This window comes from Coloeus monedula (genome assembly GCF_965178545.1).
Source record: "Coloeus monedula genome assembly, chromosome: 21".
Taxonomy (NCBI): domain Eukaryota; kingdom Metazoa; phylum Chordata; class Aves; order Passeriformes; family Corvidae; genus Coloeus; species Coloeus monedula.
The window spans coordinates 4,381,783-4,403,368 of record NC_138801.1 but is presented as its reverse complement, the minus strand read 5'-3'; the positions used below and the strand labels follow the sequence as shown (position 1 = coordinate 4,403,368).

General features: G+C 53.8%; 1 protein-coding gene across 1 annotated transcript in view; it reads left to right on the top strand.

The window, feature by feature from the left end:
• Window positions 1-21,586, top strand: part of NTNG2 (netrin G2) — a gene marked incomplete at both ends in the record, with an annotated part of 42,557 nt that overhangs the window by 7,996 nt on the left and 12,975 nt on the right. Inside the window, 2 exons of the mRNA XM_082295048.1 lie at window positions 9,432-10,075; window positions 21,203-21,379. Of these exons, the coding sequence (XP_082151174.1) occupies window positions 9,432-10,075; window positions 21,203-21,379 (821 nt within the window). The remainder of the gene's footprint in view (window positions 1-9,431; window positions 10,076-21,202; window positions 21,380-21,586) is intronic.

Below are 21,586 nucleotides of genomic sequence, written 5' to 3'. Positions count from 1 at the left end.
GCATCCAGCAGCAGCAGCAGGGCTGCTGCCCGGACATCCCGGGGCTTTGGGAATGGCAGTGCTGCTTCCAGGTCACTCTGCAAACAGCATGCTTGGGGCCCTTCTTGGAGAGGTCACGCACGGACTGGGCTGGTTTCAGGCTGGAGGTTAAAATTCCTCGTGTAACCAGATTTTCTGTTTCTGGCTTAGACAGAGTGGGCGTGAGGGGATTTGTGTCGGTGCAGGAGCGGTGCTGGCTGCGTTGCGAGGGTGGACAGGTGACTTGGGTCAGCCCTTGTGCGTGACAAGCTGCATCTCCCTCTGGATGCTCCCTTTGTAGAGGATGTTTCCTGCCTGGATGTCTGTCAGCCTTTTGCCGAGGTTGTGTCATTTACGGTGCACAGACCAGTTCTGACCGTTTTCATGAGATGCTGCCAGGCCACAGGGAGAGTTTCAGAGACAGCGTGGGATGAGAGCAGAGATTTCCTTGAGCCTCACATCAAGGTTGGGTGAGGGAGCCACTACTTTGCCCGGCTGCAGGTGCCTGGGGGAGTTCAGTCCTCAGAAACGTGGAGCCCTCAATGCCCAGTGAAGCCCAGACTGCTCCTGACATCCCTCCGTGCCTCAGTTTCCCCACTGGGAGATAGGACATTGCACTGCCACCAGCCCAGCCTGCCTGGCACGGTGATGGTGGAGAGAAGGGCACAGTGCTGAGCCTGGATGAAATACGAAGGAGATGCTTCTCGAATTCAGAGCAGGCTGGAGGGGGAAGGGGAAGAGCAGCCACGAGGAGGGCTTGAATCTCTTCTCTGGCGGAGAGACGGGCCCAAGGGAGCCGAGAGCCTTGAACGAGCGGCGCTGCTCGGTGAACGAGTATCTGCTTCAGGCCAAAGGGAAGAGGCAGAACAGCGAAATGTCTCGCTGAGTGCGTCCCGGTGTCTCGCCCAGAGCCGGCGGGGTCGCTTGTGCTGACTCACGACTCCCAAAGCCGCACGCAGGCACAGCCCGGCCCAAGGCCCGGCCAGCGGTGACCTTGTGCTCGGACAGCCTCGGATCCGGCAGGAAGGGGAAGGAAGCGGAGGAGCAATCAATCCCCCAAACCACGGCCGGGGAGGAGATGGAGGGAGTGACATTCGGCTGAGCCAGAATTAGCAGCAGATCTGTGGAGGGACCCCATTTCCACCCTATTAATAATTCATTCCAGCTCTGCCTTTACCTGCTCATAAACAGCAAACAGCTTGTTAGCGAGGACGCTTTTCTCCCCTTTTGCTGTCTCTGCCTTAATAAGAGCCCCTTGCAGATGGCTGGGGGAGGGAGGTGGCAGGGGAAGGACACACGAGCGAGCAAAGCACCCCACCAGCCCTCCCTGAGCTTCCTATCCTATCCTATCCTATCCTATCCTAGCCCAGCCAGAGCTGCCCTTCCCCTGCAGAGGTAAGGCTGTGAAATAACCCCTCACCAACACCCCGGTGCCTTGCCAGAACCGTCCTACCCACATGGGCCACCTAAAACCGTCCCTTTGGAGGAGCACCAGGAAGAGGAGAGTGATGCCTGGAGGATGTGCAGATGAAGGGCTTGCCAGAACATTCCCGAGTGGCTCTCGGGCTGCAGCTGCACAGGCAGCCCATGGGAAAACTGTATCTTCTACTTTATGAGACAGCTTCTGTCTTACCTAAAATATAGAGAGCTTGACCAAAGAAGGATTTTAAAAGAAAGGAAAAAAAAAAAAAAAAAAAAAAAAAAAAAGAGGATACAGAGCATCTTGAAGAAAGTTATTAGAATTTTGTTTCCAAAAGGCACAGTTTTGCATTTGGAGCATCCCCAAAGTCTTCACAGTCCAATGCTGCGGTGCTGGCCCCATTAGGGACCTCTCCCTGCCCACTGACAGGCATCCCAAAGCTATTCCTGAGATGTTTTCCAGGTTCGAGTCACAGCTGTGCAGCAGGGAAAGCCCATGGCCCACCTGGGGGACAGGGGAATCGGTGCAAGAAGAGTGGACCAGCCAGGCAGATCCCAGTGTCACCCCACGTCCCTCAGAGGAGGGCACAGACCTTCACCTGGGCTCACAGGGAAGGGCCCGTCTGGGGCTCTTCGGCATAAGAGAGGCCTTGTACTTCTCCTGATCCCTCTCTGTGCTCCCAGCCCTCTCTGCAGTGAGTTATGCCACTTGCCAGCTGTTGGAAATAATCACTGTAAATTAATTATGGTTTTTTCACCCTTCTGATCCCTCCCAGCCCATGAATAGAGTGAAAATTAATTGTCAGAGAGTATTTCCAACTCTCTTAGAGTCCCACTCTGGCCACTGGCAGGTTACGGTTTATGCCCTGAAGCACAAGATTTAATTACTCACAAATGTTATTTTTGATCATAAAATCACCTTGTCTTGTCATAAATCCAGATAGAGCAGTTGAACCCTCAGATCAGGACCAGCGAGAGTGAAAACACCCTGAAATGTCATTAGGACGAGCCTGTGCTTTCTCCCGGGCAAATGCAATTCTGTTTGGGAAGCAGCACCACATCCTGGAGGGATTATTGGAAGAAAAGCCAAGGAAGTCTCCCAAAAGATGCATCGCTCAGGGTGGCCCTTGTCAAAAATTTGTGTTGCAGGAAATAGGTTGAACTCTGTGTCAGTGGGGAGGTTAAGGGTGGCTGGCCCTGGAGCTGGGTCAGGCACCTTCCCCCCTCAGCGGGTGATTTCCCGGTGCTGACCGACAGCGGAGCAAACCCAGAGCCCAGCCAGGAGGGGAACGGAGATCCCTGCGAGCCCTGGCAGAGTCGGGAAGAGCAGGGCAGGGGATGGAAGGGAAGTGAAGCCCCGCAGCTCAATCCCAGCGTAAGCAGGAAAGCAAATGTGCCGGGAAGGTCATTTCAGCTCCATCCTGCAGCCTGCAGAGCCAGCGGATCCAGTGGGGCGTTGGACGGGGGCAGGGAGGGGGGAAAAGAAAACTTTGGGGTGAAAGTGTTCCAGAACACCCACAGGACAGGCAGGCTGGAGCGGGCTGGCCCTGCTCCCCTCTGCAGGTTGGGACCCCCGTGTTCCGTGGCCATCAGCCCTTCCCGTGACAGGCTGTTCAGGGAAGGGGAGGCTGCAGGACACCTGCGGTGGCACCGCTCCACGGCGGGGACGTTACCGGGGCAGGAGGGATCAGGTGCACATGGAGATTTTGCTGATCCCTTTTTTTGCAGGATTTGGAGGAAATTTGATACCAATTTCAGGATTCAGTTGCAGTGCGAGGAAACGCAGGGACTTTGTGAACCTCATCTGCTGACCTTTGAGCAGAAATTCAAAGGCAGCGTCGGAGGTGTCCCAAGGGAGGCAGAGGGGCCTTGGGGTGCACCTGAGAGTTTCTTAAGCATCACAGCTGGATGGGATGGGGGCTACAGAGGGAGTTGTGTCCTCCTGGGTGGAGGTTCAGACCAAGGTTTCCTTGGTCACAAGCAGTCCCAAGAAGGAAGGAAGGGGGTTCCTGTGCTGTCACCTGCTTTTCCTCATTCTGAGGGAGCCAGATGTGGCTCTGCAGACTCTTGGGGGGCTATCAAACAGCCCCCAGTCCCAACCAGCATCAGCACTTGCAGGAGAGCCTGAAGACAGCCAAGGTCTGAGAGGTCTCTGGTTGGGTTTGAGAGCCAGTTCATAGAGGAACAAAAAAAACTTACAGCGAAAGTACCCAAGAGAAACCCACACAACAGCACCAATCTTTGTGCTGAAGAAACACATTTAACTTTTTCCCTTTTTATAAAAATCTTCCTATAAAACACCAAGGATTTCCAACCCCCACCCCCAATTAAAAAAATACAAAGTTTTGTTTTCCAAAACTCATCCAAGTTGATGAGACCTTGTCATTACTCTTATTAGGAGACTGCAATTAAAAGCAAGTGGTCCCGGAGTGCTCTAGGTTTTAGCGGAGGCCTTGGCTTAAACACAATTCCATCAAGCAGAAGAGACCCCCAAAAGCAAAGAAAGTCATGCGGGGGTTCCCAAGACACCATTAAACAAATCACACCAGGTATGAGAGCTGTGATTGAGCATCCTTGGCTGAGCAGTACAAGCTCTCCCATCATCTACTCTTTTTTCCTTGCTCAAATCTTGTTGGTTTTTTTTTTTTTCTCCCTTTATTATTATTATTATTTTTCTTCACTCTGCAGCTAGTGGTTGCAATTGCTTTCCAGCTTCCCTTTGGCATGGAGATCTAAAAGCTGCAGTCTTATTTCTGTGCAGCTTTCACCATCCACAACAGATGTCTAGTTTGTTTAAAATATTCAACAGCCTAATGATTAATCAAGCAATTGCACCTACAAAAATATATAATTTTATGCTATGAGGCTTAAAAATGGTATTATCTGCTAGGAAAAAAAAAAAAAAAAAGGCAACTTTTACACTCATTAAGAGCCCTAAAAATCAGCTGGGCTTTGTAAAACTGGGCCTTTTGTTGTGGCTGGTTTCCCCCATTCCCCCCCTTCCCAGCAAGTGGGGAGCAGCTTCTCTGCAGCATCCTGGATTCCTGTCATCCTGCTTTGTCAGACCAATATCTTGTTTCTTAAGAAATCCTCCTCAAGGAGCAAGTCTCTGCTTTCACCTTCAGAAAGTCCCTTTTGCAGCATTTCTGCCCAGAACTGGCTCCAGGCACCAAGAGGAGGCAAAACCCAAGGGCTGGGTCAGCAGTCACCAGGGCTGAGACACATTTCCAGCTCAAGGACTGGGCCCACGAGATCCTCCTGAGTGCAAGGTCCTGCACCTGGATCAGGGCAACCCCCAGTGTCACTCCAGGCTGGGGATGAAGGATTGAGAGGAGCCCTGCCAAGGAGGATTGAGAGTCCCAGTATCTAAAGAGGGTCTACAGGAAAGATGGGGAGGGCTCTTTATTATGAACTGTAGTGTTGGGACAAGGGATCAAGGTTTTAAACTGGAAGAGAGCCGATTCAGACTAGCTGCAAGGAGGAAAACTTTTACAATGAGTGTGGTAAAATACTGGCACTGTAAAACCTCAGAGAGGTTTCCATGGGATGTCTCACCTGTGGAAACATTCAAGGTCAGGTTGGATGGGGCTTTGAGCAGCCAGACCTAGCTGAAGATGCCCTTGCCCATGGCAGGGGGTTGGACTGGACCTTTAAAGGTCCCTTCCAACCCAAACCATTCTATGATTTGCTTTACACAGGCACAACCTTACTATGATGCCATTTTTTAGGACACTGTGTCCTCAACGAGGCTCTTGCAGTTTGTCCCCTGGAGATTTGCCTGTTTGGGCTGAGCTAGAGCTAAGCAAGACTGCAACGCTCTTTGGTACAACCCCAAAAAGTGCACAACCAGAAGAGCTGGAGAGCCTGAGATCTGCAATGTTTAGTTGCTGTGAGGACACTCACGACTGATTTAATAGCGTGAGACTCAAAGTGAACTGGTTTATTTTAAGCTCACTGAGACCAAGTTTGCCTGGCTAATGCATCCTGACTTTTAGATTGAAGACTTAAATATCTCGAGACTTTGGACAGATTCTTTGGAGGACACACGGCTTGGAGGAGGAAACCAGATTCAAAAATAATACCTGGAATTGTTTCAATAGTGCTATATCTGATCTTACCAGGACCAACGGAGCAGCCAAAGTGTGACCATCTGTTTCCGCTCCCCCCTGCCCTCCTGGCTGACTCCAAACCAACCCCCCAGCAGAAAAGGCATCGAGCATCCCGCAGAGGAAGGACAATTCAATAAACCTAACCCCAAAAAGGAACACTTCATTTTAGCAGAGGAAGCCGTAGTGATGTGACTCACTCGGCGGCTTCTGAGGCTCTCCTCACCTCTCAGCACTGTCACTTGGAGGTTATTTTTGTGTTTGCCCCCTTACAACCATGCACCTCTCGAGCCATGCACCTCACCAGAGCATCAGGGTGGCTAAAGACATCTTTGGGGGTGCTGCCTGCTGAGCTGAGCACGCTCACAGGTTGGGATACACAGGAGCCATCAGGGATTGTGCACCTCCGTTCCCTGGGACGAGCATATGGCAGACAGACAGAGCTTTCGCTCCGCTTCTCCCCGCTCCTGACCTGCCAGGTCCCCTGCCAGGGACAGGCCTGGCCAGCCCTGTGCCTCCAGACGGGACATGGGGAGGGGGATCATGCTTGATCAGACTCAGTTGCTTCCCTCAGTGCTCCAGGGAAACCTGTCCCGCCTCCCATCCTGGCCCGGGTGATGTTTTCTTATTGTGGTTTCATCACAGAGTTCTTCCTTTGTTTAATTTGGCTGCTCCAAAGAAAGCTTGATAGGAGCATCATCCACAGCCCTGGAGGTGGCCACTGTGGCCATGCTGGGAACAGCTCAAGTGGCAAATAGTCAGCGAGATTCATCTCACACCTGCTCAAGGGTGGTGCACACAAGGAAAGGAAGGCTCATGGCAAGAGCCCCTCTGGCCAGGATGGCTCTGAGACACAGACTCTGCTCAGACAGAGCCACTGAGCAGCAAGGCAGGTTTGTCAGGGAATTTTCTGCTGCCATCCCAAGCCAGTTCTCCACCTGCTGCACCCTTCCTCGGACAAGTGGGGAAAATGGACCTCCAGGATGGTCTTTTCAGGACTGTCCTATTAAGCCATCTGTATGGCCACATTGGCAGGAGGACCATACTGCAACACAATATGTTGCCTCAGCACAGGAAACACACTCAGAGCCCCCAGTACTTCAGCTGAGGGGGATTTTTCTGCCTTTTCCCTCAGGCACCACTGCAAAGCTGCGTTGAGAGGCAGCTCCATCCCCCAGCAGGAAGCTGTGTCTCATTAGCAGAGGTAAACAATTCCTCTGAACGTGACGAGTCAGGAGAGCATATTAAATATGTCAATATCTCAGGGTTTTTTTAATCCCTGCTCCAGAACAGCTTGTTATGGCAGGAGAGGACCCCCCAGCATGGCTCAGAGCCCCACCACAGCCCAGCTAGCATCTCCCCCTCTTTGAGGGGGTTGTGGGCACACCTGGGCAGGTGCCCTCACCCCTTGACCTTGCCCACCCAAGCAAGCCTGAGCACTCCATGGATTTCCTTTGCTCAGTTATCACAGCTGCTAGTAAAAAACAAAAAAGTAATAGAAACTATCCAGCTATTTGTTTTAAAAACATCTACCCAAGCATCCATTTATGAGTGACCTCCCTGCTGCAGGGTGGGCACCACACCGGAGCTCAGCAGCTCTGGTCCCTGCTCTTCCTCCCAGCACACACAGAGGTGGCAAAAGCCACACATCGCCCAAGCTGAGGCTGTGACAGGAGGAACAAACCCCAGCACGGCATTTGCAGCTTTACCATCAGCCAGGGGTGCGTCAGAGCAAGACAGGGTTGGAAACAGTTTGAGTTTTGACCTGTTTTAGCATGTGCTGCTTTCCCTGGCAGCCTCGTGCACACAAACACACACAAACACACACAAACACAACGTGTGCTGTATTTACAGGAGTCCCCTCGTGTCCCCAGGGCTTCCCCCCCCTGCAGAGGAGCCCGGTGCTCATGTACAGATCAGCCACTCGCTGGTTTGTTTTCCCCCCGTGCTGACAGAGCAGCCTCCTGCCTTATTTACTCTGTGCTGCTCACATGCTGCTCCAGACACAGAATTATTCGTGTCCTCAGGAGTTTTTCAGGGCTCCTGCGTGCTGGTGCAAACAGTTGCTTGCCTTCAGTGCACATCTCTGAGCTCCGAGGAGGCACCAAAGGCCGATTTTAAAGACATGGAGTGGAGAAGCTCTAAGTAGTTTCCAAGACTTTTGGTTGCCCGGCTGGAGGTGGCAAAGCCCGGATTTTCCAAAGCACGCTGTGTTACTGAGAGGTTTCCACGTTCAAAGCACAGCCCCACTTTGCACCCGAGAGCAGCCACTTGTACAAACCAGATCCCCTCCTCTGCTGTGCCTGGGTGTACACAGGGCACCCTAAAAGCAGGTCAGAGGCACTCAAACTCCAACAGTTCCCTAGGTCAAAGCAAGCCATGGGCACAGGAGAAGCCCCTTCCCATGCCTGCAGCAGCCAGAGACACAACCAGCCTGCTCAGATCCAGCCCTGCACCTCATTTTTTGGAGCCCCCATGTACCAGCAGCAGCTCCCCGCACCCTGGCACAGCCCTGGTGCTGCAGGAAGTCCCCAGGGCCGGGCAGGAACACGCTGATCCCCACACACAGCACCTCCCCGTGGCTCCCAGCCTCGCACAAAGCACCCACAAACCAAAGCACAATACCCAGCTCAGTCTTACCTTGAAAGCTGCTGCTTCAGGAGAGCCAAACCTCACACCCCAGCAAGCGCCTCACCTTCAGCCGGCAGCTCTGAGCAGCTCCAGCTGCCTTATCACCTCCTCCTCCTCTGCCAGGTGCCTCTGCCTTCCTGATAAGGGTCCCACAGCAGCAAAGCCCGCTGTCATACCAATCCCTCTGCTTCCCCAATTCTTTGGATTTTGAGTCAAAGAGGGAGGCAAAGTGACAGCAAAGAGATGCTTCATATGCAGAAAAAGGATCAGCAGTGTGTTGCAGAGTTTTTTGTGGTCTGTGCCCACTAGAACAAAGCCCTACACAATCCCCAAGGCAGGTCTGATCCACAGGCTCACTCCTGGAGGCAGAGGCTGCAGGGCAGTAATGTTGGGCTTTAACAAACGTATGGGTGAGCAATAATTGCATTGGCCCAGCTGCCCGCCCCCAAAACTTCAACATTTGGTGCATGACCTTGACAGTGTGTCCTAGTGCAGCTCAGCACATGTGGATGTGGAGGTGTGTCCCTGCAAAACACACCAGCCTGGCTGTGCACTGTCACTTGTGGGCAAAATGGGATGGCTGGACCTTTTCTCCCACAACCCAGGCCTGCAGGCAGTGGACATTGTCACCTGGATGGGATGAGCCATCCCTCCACTCTGTTCCCTCCGGGTAGGTGAGGACCAAGGCACCAGGAAGCACAAATTTCTGCTCTCTCTGCTGCTGCTCAGTTCTGTCCCAGCTTGGAGCTGGAGAAATTGGGTTTCCCTCCTCTAGCTGTGCTCAAAGGCACTGGGGGGGATGGTGTGCCCCCAGACTTTTCAGCATCAGGAGCCACGAGAGGCAGGGGTGTGCTTGGGGGGTTTTAGCCATTCAGTTCTTCCAAGGCAGCGGGGATGAACACAGCTTTCTGTAGCCTTGTAAATCAGCCAAGCTTAACCCAAGTTTCTCAGAGACCATTTCAGGGAAGGCGCTTTCTATGAAAATTGCCCCCGTGCCAAATTGAAAAGTCCTTTCCCAAAGGGCCTTTCAAAGGAAACAGCTCAGCCGTTCTTAGAGCTGAGGCAAAGCCGCATCTTTCTGCCTTAAACTCGCTCTCAGAACCAGCATCCTGCAGAGCCAGGCCCCCGGCACCGTCCAGCTCAGCCCAGCAGTTAACGTTTGACACAAGCAGCCAAACCCAGGGCCCGTGTGCCCACGATGCCCACACCATGCCCAGGCTTTGCTTTCCTCTCTGGTGACCGCTGTTGTTGTTCCAGGAGAACCCGTACCTGTGCAGCGACGAGTGCGACGCCTCCAACCCCGACCTGGCCCACCCGCCCAGGCTGATGTTCGACAGCGAGGACGAGGGGCTGGCCACGTACTGGCAGAGCGTGACGTGGCGCCGGTACCCGGAGCCGCTGCTGGCCAACATCACCCTGTCCTGGAACAAGAGCATCGAGCTGACCGACGACATCGTGATCACCTTCGAGTACGGGCGCCCCACCATCATGATGCTGGAGAAGTCGCTGGACAACGGGAGGACTTGGCACCCGTACCAGTATTACGCAGACGACTGCATGGAGGCCTTCAGCATGCCAGCACGGAGGGTCCGGGACCTCTCCACCACCAGTGCCAACAGGGTCCTCTGCACGGAGGAGTATTCCCGCTGGGCGGGCTCCAAAAAAGAGAAGACTGTCCGGTTTGAGGTGCGGGACCGCTTTGCCATCTTCGCCGGCCCTGACCTCAAGAACATGGACAACTTGTACACCCGGCTGGAGAGCGCCAAAGGGCTCAAGGACTTCTTCACAGTGACCGACCTGCGCATGAGGCTGCTGAGACCTGCCCTGGGGGGCACCTACGTGCAGAGGGAGAACCTGTACAAGTACTTCTATGCTGTCTCCAACATCGAAGTCACCGGCAGGTAATGGCTGCTGTATTTCTTTGGGTGTCTCTCTCCGGATGAGAAGAGGGTTGTTGCTAGAAAACTGAGCCATCAACGCTTCTGCTGACCGATGGATAACCATTTCTGCCTCTAATACCCCTTCTCCCCAGGCAGGGCAGCAGATGTGTCCTTGCAGGGAATGGCTGGGGCACCTCCAAGGCTGTGTCCTCCTGCAGCTGGTGCTGGGGGAGCTGGGACATGGCTTGGATGGACACTCAGGGTCTCAGTTCCCTCCAAGACCCCGTCCCAGCTGTGCAGACACCGCCAGCCTTTGCCCAGATGTCTCAGGGATGATGTTGGTGGATCTGGGGGGTGGAATGAGGCTCACCCCACTAAACTCCAGCTCCCTGCCAGTACAAGCAGGGTGGGTCATCCCCAGTCAGTCCTGCACACCCTGAGCAGCCCCAGCCCTGGCAGATGAAGTTTGAGGTGAGGGTAAACCCCCCGACAGATCTGGGGCAGAGGAAGCAGGAGAGGGTTTGTTTCTCCTGGGTTTTGTTTTTCATTTCTCTGTACGATGCCATATGTTACGTTATGACATCAACCAAAAAAGCAAAGTAAGGTGGAAAAGTGCCGAGATGGCTGATTTCCCATCCAGCTTGTGCGAGACTTACAGGCGAGAGGGGAAGAATCTCCCCATCACCCACCCTGTGCTAACAAGCATCACCACAGCGACAGAGGAGCCGTTTGTATCGGTTCCAAACTGTTCGCTTCTGAGACTTGCAAGTAGAAATGTTTGCAGGTGCCACCGAGGCTGGCTTTGAACGGGCTCCAAGGGGAAGGAAGCTGCAGTGAGGGATGGGAGAGCCCTTTCCACCCGCCAGGGCAGACAGGAGGCAGCGGTGAGGGTCTTTCTCACGGCCTGGTGCCTGTCTGGGATGAGCAGCTGTGGCTCTCAGCAGGGCTGGGGGCATGTTGGGGTGCCCACCGTGGGGATTGCTCAGGGAGGAGCCCTGGGGGGCTCAGGCACATGGGCAGAGGAGTGGGAGAGCACCTCCACGTGTGTCTGGTAAATTAGGACTGAATTTGTGATGTCAGTGCTTGTGCAATGAGCTTTGGCTTCCGAGTGCAGAGATGAGCAGACAACCAAGGACTTGTTACTGGCCCCGCAGCAGCCTCGGGATACTTGATGCTTCAAAGAGTTAAAACACTCGTGCTGTCCCGTGAACACCTTCCTCCTCTGAGCCATTCACCTTTCCTGCCTGCCTTGTTGCTTCAGTACTTCGGACTTCAGGCCATGCTGGTGGGATTCTCCCCAGACCAGCACCTCGCTCTCAGCTGTCCTCCTCCACCCTCCCCAGTCCCCCACCAGCTTTTGAACTCACTGGCCAAATTTAATACCATTCAATAGTAGTAGAGATTGGTTCAAGACATCAAATCCCTACAAATTCTGTGAGAAGAGGCAGCTAGGGAAGGAGAGAAAAAACCCTTTCAAACACACCCAGGGCTGGGAGAGTCACAACCTTTAGGAGACATCCAGAATTCCACAGCCACCCCGACGGCAGCTGGAGCCAGGGATGGCCGGGCTGCGGACGCCCTGTGGAAGCTGCAATGCTGCTTTTTAGCCGTGGCCAGCACGAGACAGGTTGGGGTTTGTTGGCTGATCCCTGCCGGCCTCTCCCAGGGCTGGCGCGGTGCCGGCGTGGCCGCCTGCCCACGGCTGCTGCAGAGCGGCGGCTCCTGCTCCGCCGCTGCCCTCTCGGCTCCCTCCGCTCGCCAAAACCTGCCCGACCGGCTCCTCCAGTGCAGCCGGGCCGCTGGGAGGAGAGGGCTTTTCCTTGGCTGGGAACAGGGAAAACTCTGAAATCTGCTTTTATCAGCCCAAACTCTCAAGTTCTGAGCTACCGTAAGATGCAGCTTTGCACTGCTCCAGGTTGCTGGGCTGGTTCCCAGGAGAGAGGGACGCTCATCCTGGACAGGGAAGAGGTCAGTGCCTGTCCTGTACTGACTCTTCCAGCCCCCGTGGGCACAGGGCAGGGAAGGTGAGCAGCTGAGCAGCTGTGGATAAGTGGTGTATAAGATGGAGAAGCTCCCTGTGAATTAACTCTGCTCCTGTGATCATTCCAGTCCCAGCAAGCAGGTTTTTGTGCTGAAAAGCAATCTAATTCCAGCTGTAAGCAAAGCCAGTTACAGTGCAGGGACTAAAACCAAATTAAATCTTGTGTATGGCTCAACAAGGAATGGGTTATTGAGAGGAAGAGAGGAGAAATCAATGTGAGCCTGACAGGAGCACTGTGCAGGGAAGGGGGGAGGAAGAGTGGGCAAGAATGGGGATGGACACACACTGCCTCTTCCAGGACGTGTTGGAGGAACAGGAGCAAAGTGCCTAGATAAAACTGGGGTAGTGTTAGGGACCCACTACAGGGGGCATGGAAACAAGAGGGAAGATGATTGTGAGGAAATGAGGGGTCAAGGGCAAAAAGCAGCCAGAAAATTCCACCTGCACAGCAGAGTGAGCAACCCTGAGAAGCTGAAGGAGCTGTGCTGGCCAGTGTGTGACAGTGAAGGAGCAGTATGTGCTGTCACAGTGGCATTGCCTGTGTCCCTGCACAGCACCGGGATCTTGGCAGTGCCCACAGGGTGATGAGGCACTTGGCAGCTCATTTCCAGTTGATGTTCATGGTCAAAGGAAGAGCAAAACACTTTGCCCTCAAAGCAGACCACGAGCCCCGGTGGTTTCTTGTGCTGCAGCCTTAACTGCTGGGTTCAGAGAGGTTTCAGTATCCCTTCAGTCCATGTACTCCTGCTCCCCATCCAAGCACACCCCATCCTTCACGCCTCAGCTTCACACCAAGGAAAAACCCCTCACCGCAATTCCCCAGAGCTTTCAGGAAAAGCAGAAAGAGACAGAGCAAAGGACAAGGGGAAGGAGTTTTCTGCTTTCTCTTGCCCTGTAGGCCACAGGGTCTGGTGAATCCTGGGGGTCACTGCTTCATTCCTGGGTGTTGGTGCTGTGGGCTGGTCCCTCAGGGTCTCCTCTGCATCTCCTCTTCCCACAGCCTCAGCCAGGTCCATCTCTCCGTTCATGGCTGACAGTTTATTTTTACTCTCTTTCTTCTTGGTATCTTTTTCTTTTCTTTTCTTTTCTTTTTTTTTTTTTCCCCTTTCTTCTTCCATCCTGTCCCTATTGATCTGCAGAGTAACAGGAGATGCAGAAGAGTCAGTACAGGAATAGACACAAGCAAGTCCTTGGCCTGTGTGCTGTGTGAGTGCCAGGCAGGGTGGAGAAGGGAAGTGGAAGGACTTTTCCCCACAGATCTCTCTGTTCACTGCTTAATTTTCTCCTCAGAGCAGCAATGAGCTCAGGCACGGGTGAATGAGCTTTCCCTGGCTGCCGGGGCTGGCAGTGAGAGCCGCTGGTTCTCCTTCCATTCCACCCTGGCTCTCTTTGGAGTAATTTCTTCCTCTTCAGAACGTCAGTCACTGCCGTGCTCAGCAGGGCACGCTCCATCACGGAGACATTAATAAGCTGTAATTGAAGTTAATGTGCCATGGCCAGGACATGTGGATCCAGTTAGGAGAAATCAGATTGAGCAGAAGTGAATCAATTTTAGGCTGATTATTAGGATTTCTCTCCTCTGTCCTGCCCTGCCCCAGTGCATGCACTGTTTGTCCATCTTGCTGGTGATGAGCAGTCACTGGAGGAAGGCAGGAGGAGGGAGCATCCCTCATCACTGAGCAGCTCCATGGAACAGGGCCTCCTCTCGGGCTGCACTCAGGCCAGAGAGGCACCAACAAGATGAGGTTTCTAGTTCTGAAGTGGCATCTCCTTTCCTCACTTCACCAATTGCTTTTCTCAGGGTTTTCTTAGGCTTTCCTTGGCTGCTGCTTTGCTTACACCAAAGAATTAAAGGGGAAGGCTCTTTGTGCTCCCCTACCTCTTTCCCTGCTTTCCCCTGGTGTGTTTCATTCCATGCACAGATGCTCTTCAGGAGGATTTTCTCTCCACATGACTTGGAGAGTTTGTGCCAGTGGAGCAGAACAGCTTTGGCCAGCCTGTTATCCTGGTGCCAACAGCCAGGATCAGGCACTCCAGACCTGGAGGATCAAGGCCACCCCCAAAAGCATCTCCTGCAATAAATGGAGCTGGAAATGGTCAGTGGTACCCACACACAAGGGATAAACTTTTCTGCATTTGTGGTGAGTTTTGAGATGCGGAGATGATTGATGCTGAATTGCCGTTAAAGATGAATGAATTCCTGGTCACTGCCGCCTCCTCTGCCCTCCCAGCCAGCTCAGTGAAGGCAGCTCAGTGCACCTCCCCTGTGGTTGTAGCTCAGCTTGAACCAGGGGTGCCAACACAAAGCACATCCCAGCTGCCCCTGAGCTGCTGTGCCCTGGTTGGACATTCCTTCTTCTGGCTCTGTTGATGATGTTGTGAGAGATCCTCCAGCTGATCTTGACTTCTCCAGCAAAGCTGTCTTTAAATTGGAGTAAAGGTTTGGTCCGTGGACCCTCTTGTTGAGGGTCTCAGACCTTGTGTGATGGCTGGTGTCCTTGTTGAGCATCTTGCCCTGAGGAGCAGGGTGGGACCTGCACCAAAGGGGAACAGGCAGGACCTGGAGTGAATGATCTGTGAGAGCATGGGCTTCCCCAGCTGAGCTTGCCCAACCCCAGTGCTGGAGCATCACCCCCAAAATAGCCACGGGCTCACCCAGACATCCTCCAAGAAGCAGCACAATGCCCCTGCAGCCCTCAGCCAGCTGATGCCCACATTGGCAGCTTTGGGATGACCACAAAAACCAGGGCAAGCACTGCCTGTGCCCATCCCTGCTCCTTCCCCTGCAGCTCCTGGCAGACAGAACTCAGGTGCCAGGAGGGAGCAGCATCCTCGTGTCAAGGACGGCCAAGTCTGTGCCAACTGTGCGCCGTGTTCCTCGGCCCGTCCTCGCCTCCATGCTGGGCAGCCCCCGAGAGCTGGATGGCTGAGCTTCCCTGGCATTCCTCCAGGCTGGAATTAGCTTGAGTTCAAGCAAAATCTTGCTGTTGGTCATATAGTTAAATTAAGCTAACGTGCAGCAACTTTTTGCTGGAGTCCTGCAAAGGTTTCTACTCCCACTGCAGCAAGGTGGGGAGAAAACTCTCTGAGTGGAGGGAGGGAGTGAGAAAGAAACCCGGAGAGCTCCTCCCTCCCCCAGACACTGCTGACACTTTGTCGATAGCCAGAGACAGATGCCCAAGGTCCTATTACCTGCTCCTGGCTTCAGTTTGTGAAGGGTTTTATTCCCCCTCTGATTTTGTTGCCGAGTTGTGTCCGGCCCTGAGCGGATAATAGAATTTCATCGATAGACTGAGAAGGTGATGTATGTTAAAGCACTTAATATAAAGAGACTTCTACAGGAGCCCAAATTCAATTTGGCCAATGAACTCAATTGCAGGCATTATTGCATTCCAGGAGAAAGACCAAGAGCATTTATACACATTACTCTGCAAATATTTATGTTCACATATCTGTGTGATGTCCTCTTCACCCTTCCTCCCCTTCTGCTGGCCGACCCCCTAATGGGGAAGTTTGGTTTCGTGTTTGCTTTTTAAGACAGCTTTGAATATAAATAATGTTCCACCAGTCAGCAGGATCTTGACAGCTGGTGAGTGTCAACTTATTTAAAATAAATAGCCTCTCGGATGGGAACAGCCAGCTAGCGTGCTCTCCACTTTGGCTTCTTTTAAATTGTCTCATCTTTGTAACCCAAACCTCAAATCATTTCAGAGGGCAGCGAGGAGGGTTCCTTCCTGCTGGGAGGACTCACCCATCCCTACCACACAACCAAAAGTAAAAACCCACGAGGAAAATAACCCGCTCACAACCCTCTGACCTAACTCAGGGTTTTTTTCAGTTCTTTGGCTCTGCACAAAGCAGGGAAAGCCAGAAGTCTGTCACCGTGGTTCAAGCTGAAAAAAACAACACATTAAAATGGCTTTTCCTCTCCTTCAGCCCCTGGACCACAGCCTTGGGTAAGCTCCCAGCCCTGCTCCTGGCATGAATGAGCCATCGTTGCCTTCTTCATCCCCTTCAGCCCTGCTCCAGGACTGGCAACAGCAACCCCCTGCCAGAGCGATCTCCCAGCAAGGCAAATCCTGATATAAATGCTCTGCACAAAGGGACTGTGCTTCCATGGCCCAGCCATTAGAAGCTATTTTTACCTGCTTCCACACGCACAGATGGGCCAGAAACAATCCAAGCTCAGCACCCGTTATGCTTTGCCCAAAAGATTTGCTTCCTGCTTTTGCTGAGCTGCCAAAACAGTTGCAAAAGAGCAGGTAGAAGTGGGTAAGTGATGGCCAGGCAGCTGCCGGAGCGTGCTGCGAGCAGCGGCTGAGGATGACAATAGAGAGATGGAGAAGAGTTATTCATGTTTCCCCGAGAGCCCAGATCAGTTGAAACATCGTTTTCCTTGGGGACGGAGAGGAAAGAGCTCCCTTCAAACACATCATCCCATAAGACTCATTAAAGGCTCATCAATTACAGTGAGAGCAAACAATTCAGGGGAAAGCTCTGATAAGCCTTCCTCTGGCCGGCAGTCATTAGCAGCGCTCCCGAGCCGCCTCTCCCCGGCACCAGCACCGGCAGAAAGGGAGCAGAGGGGCAAAGCCAAGCCCATGGGGGGAAAAGCAGGAGTGTGATGGCTCGGGAGCCAGCAGGAGGGGACCAGCAGTTTCCAAAGTATCCCTGTGTCCATGCAGAGCATCCTCATGGAGAGGAGTGTGCAGGCTGGGCTGGAAAGAGGCTTGCAGGGGAGGTGGTGGCCTGCTGCTGCTCCATGTCCAGGATTTTCTAAGGAGCTCAGGGCAGTCAGTGTTGTCTCATAGGAACTGGGCAAGAGGCACAAGGGGATGGAGCAGCTCTCTGGGTCCCCACCCAGCAGTTCCTCCAGCCCTACCCAGCACAGCAGTGTCACTGCATCGGGCCTGGGGGGTGCCAGCACCCCAAGGCTGCCCCATCCCTGCAGGAAGGGAGAGGGATGAGGAGATGCTCTTTGCCTTTCCCTGCCTTGCTTCTCTGCTCTGCAGGTGGGGTTGAGGACAGGGAAGAGGTTGTAAAACAAGTAAGAATCCTTGGAAGGATAACAAAGGGCTGGGATGGCTTTTAAAAATTAGTTCAAACGTCATTATTAATGAAAGCTCAGGGAAAGGGGCTGTTTTCCTACTCCCAGCACAGAGGGAGGTTTGCTGCAGGTTTGCTGCACTCACCCCCTCCCTGTGTGTGGGCATCTCCTTCCCTCACACGTGGGCTTGGCACCAGACACCTCTCCAGCAGCTCGCTGCTGTGACCTCCAGGATGCTGATATGGAGGAATGCAGAAGAGCGTTCTTTATGGCTGGAAAAAAAAAAGAAAAAAAAGAAAAAAGGAAAAAAAAAAAAAAAGGACACTTTCCTGTAAACTTTCCTTGGCGCTCCAAGCTCTGTGATGTTCCCTGGTGGAGGCATTGGCAGCATCAGACCACACTGCACCAGTCTGAGAGAAGCTGAACGACCTGCACTAAAATAAACTCATAAATACCCCTTTGTGCACACTGTAACATCTTGGGGCACACATTGCTCCGACCACTCCTGCTGAGAACACTGTGAGCCAGTTTCTGTTTAATGCCAAGTGCAGGGTGTAACCCACTGCCAGCCTGGTGCAGGATGGGTGTCCCTGGTGCCCGAGGGTGCTGGGGTCCTGCTGGGTGTGCTCTGGGGCTGCTCCCCATCATGGCTGACCCTACACAGGCTCTGAATGCGCACTGAGAAACAGCACTGTCAGCACAGCCTTGACCCACGAGTCAGAGAGGAGAAACACTCCCAGCTCCTCAGATCTCCTCCAGAGCCAGAGAGACCATATTGCAACCAGCAGAGTGCTGGAGCAGCCCCAGGGCTGGAGCGGGGCCGGGGCTGCCTTCTGCAGGACACAGCGCAGGTGTCTGCCCCGCTGCTGCTTTTTAAGCCTCATTGCTAAGTAGCTCCTAACCTTTCCCTTCATCCTCTCCTTCCTGCCGTGGCTGGGCGCCGAGGAGGATGAGCAGAGGCGAGCAGGACTAGCAGCTCCCACCCAGGGGACTGGGCTAATGCCATTTACTCCAGTCTCCGCCAGCTGAGTCTTGGCTGGGGAAAGATAGGCACAGACCATCAGTGAGCACGTGTCCTTGGGCTGCAGGCCCAGACAAGGAGGCTCAGAAGCCTGAGGAAGGGGTTGAAGCTGAGCCACTGAGCCTGAGCTGCAGGAAGACTGGGATGCAAAAACCTCTGCCCAAAACAGGGCTGGCTGAGGGTGCTCAGCTCGGTTCACCATTAAATAACGCAGCCTGATTGATTGGGCTGGAAAGTGCTGTGCTGCGGGGTCAGCCTGCTGGGGTTACAGTTCCCTGCTTAGATTGATGATCCTCAAAGGTCGAATTCAGAAAGCAATTCCCTGGTAAAATTGATCCTTTGGATAACAAAACTTTTGTACAGTGGCAAAGAGTCTAGCAGTGAGAAACATCAGTGACCCGGGCACAGGCAGGCAAGGTGAACACCTGCCTCTGCTTCCTCTTGACTTAATTTTCCCTGTTTACACCAATTAGGAAGTGAGGGTCTCCCCTGGGAAGAGCAGTGCTCCATCACACCTGACTGGGGGACCTCCATGGGTTCCCATCCTGGGCAGGAGGCAGCTGTGGCTGTCCCAGGAGCTGGTGCTGGGCTCTCAGCCCTCCCCAGCAGCAAGTGAGCAGTGTCTGTGTACGAGCAGACCCTTCTGGCTGCCTCCTGCACACACCCGTGCCTCAGCAAGGCTGGATCCCACTGCCTGGAGGAAGCTTTGTGGCTGGAGCCAAATTAATGGTGGACAGGTCTGGCCCTTCTGCACTGCAGCAGCTCGGAGCCAGAAGCACCCCGAAATGCCTGCTTGGCTCTTGGTGGGGGATGCCAGGAGCAAGGATGTGTTACATGTGGAGGGTGGTGATAGTGGCTGCCCCAGGCCACTGTAGGGCAGGTGGTGGCCACTCAGGGCTGATGTCCCCACTATGACTGGTCCTTGACTCACAGGGTCAAACACTGGAGCCAAGCACCACCCTCCACCTCATCCCAAACTTTAGGCAAAACAAGGGGTGTGACAGTCCCTTCCATCCTTGTACCCACTCCCCTGGGGCTCTTAAACCCCCCTTGGCTGGATGCTGCATGACAAGGCTGTGGCCTGGAGCTGCCCCATCCCTTCGCCCCCATCAGCAGAGGAGGGAGGAGAGCTGCAGCTCCCAAAGCTGTTGCTCTGTTCAGGCAGGGCCCAGAGCAGCAGTGGTGAGGCTTTGACCTGCTTTAACCCACTATCTTGCCTGCTTTGCTCTCGTCTGCTCATTTTGAAGTGAGAGAAGGAGGCCATGCAGTGTGGAGGCTGAATAATTCAGAGCCAGGCTCCGCAGCACCCTGGGGCTGGGCAGCGCCTCTGCCAAAGGGCTGGGACAGCTCAGCTGAAATCCTTCCTCACCAGAGCCAAAGAGAACCCGCAGCATCTGAAATTCAGCACCCCTCCTGGCTGTAGGTACCAGCCAAAGCCACTTCCTTCTCCTGGATGCTGGGACTCGTGGCTTACTCCCAGAGCACCAGTGCTCGGAGGCTGTTAGTGCTTTCAGCCGTGACGCGGCATCTCCAGCCCTCACCAACACATGGTTTCAAGTGGAGCATGCTGAGTGTCTGTCTCTGCTCCCCAGGCCACATTTTCTTCTTTCCTCCCTTTCAGAGGCTGCAAAATTCCCTCTTCTGCTTGGTCAGAGACAGGGCAGGGTTGTAAGATGGGGAGAGATTGTTCATCCAGCTTATGCTTAGCCTCTGAGCGGGGTTTGCTAGAATTAAGGACAGGGAGGGGAGGGAGAGGAAAAAAAATCATACATGAGGTCAGCTTATCCAGCCATGCGTGAGGGGAGCACAGCAAAGGAGGCCTCAGCGGGTCAGGCAGGTGGCTGGGGAGCTTCTTTGGGGGCTCCAAGGGAGAGGGGGAGAGGCACCAAGAGCAGGAGGCATGCGCAGCACCAGCACCCAGACTCCCAGCTCCCAGCCTGATCCAGGCTGCTTATCCCAGTGCAGACAGAGCACGAGGAGCAGCATGCCATGCTTCCTCTATCTTCTCTGCAGGCAGCTCATTCCCCCAGCTCCGCATCTCTTGAGCCCTGTAAAAGGAAGCACTGCCCCATCAGACTTCTCCACCCCTGCACAGAAGGCACAGCATTACTGTTTTCTAATGCTTCTGCTTCTGAGAGTGTAAATTATTGCCCAAAGCAGGGAAAACCATCGGGCTGTGCTAGGGATCGACTGTCTGGAATGAAATGAGATGTTTTGGTCCCCGAAGTCTCTGTCTGATGGCCTCAGCTCGGGCCCAGGAGTCACCAGAGCCACGTGTGAGTTATGGGCTCAGCCTCTGTGCTCTGCGCAAGTCACCTCCGGAGTCTGAGCAACAGGAATTATTGTGCACGGAGATAATTATTCCCTGCATACTGCACTACAGCTCATTAAAAGTTTCTTAATGTTTGCAAATTGCTGAATAGTGTTTTTAGTTGTTGCCTTCTCTGATGAGGCGGGGACTAACTGGTGGATTCTGGTGGTGGCTTGTTGTCTGTGTTATTTTGGTCACAGCAGGATGAGGCTGTGCTGCATGTAGGAAAAAGGGTTTGTGCTGGGCAGCCTCACACCACGGGAGAAAATGCTATTGGCTTTGGCACAGTGCACAGGGGGCAAGGGCTGACAGCCGTCAGGGTTAGCCCTGCTCCTCCATCCAAAAGCCCGAGGCTGCCTCCAATAAAAGCCTCCATCTGAGGTAGTCACCCAGATTCCTGTGACAGCCTGACATGTGAGTGACGCCTTCCTGGTATCTCAGCTGGAGATGCTGACTTGCCATTAAACAGTCTGTGCTCCTCAGTCGGATGGTGGGAGTGAAGTGTCTCATCTTGGACGAGAGACTGCAGATCTGCCCTGGGCGAGGAAGTGGACACTGAACCCCAGCACCAGATACCTGGGGAAAACTGCTGAGTTCAGTGAGAAGAACCTGCAGGAAAGAGCAGGAAGGGGTGACCAGCCCAGCTTCAGCACATTTTCAACATTACGCTGGGGGCAAGGAGGAGCAGCAGTAACACCTGACAGCTCTCCCCTGTCTTCTTCCTCCAGGTGTAAATGCAACCTCCACGCCAACCTGTGCACCTTCAAAGAGGGCAGCCTCCAGTGCGAGTGTGAGCACAACACCACGGGGCAGGACTGCGGCAAGTGCAAGAAGAACTTTCGCTCCAGGTCCTGGCGAGCAGGGTCCTACCTGCCTCTCCCTAACGGGTCCCCCAATGCATGTAAGTAACCTGCAGGGAGCCAGCCCTGCCTTGGGCTGCTCAACACCCACAGATGGGAGCGGGTGCTCATCTTGTCCTTCTCCAGCTCGAATCCGTGCAGGATGCTCAGCTTCCCAAAGGGAAATGGGTTCTTACCCCTGTCTTGGTACAGAGAGAAATGAAAGAGGATCTGGTTGGCTGCTGGTAGAGGAATGGTGAATCTAAATGATCG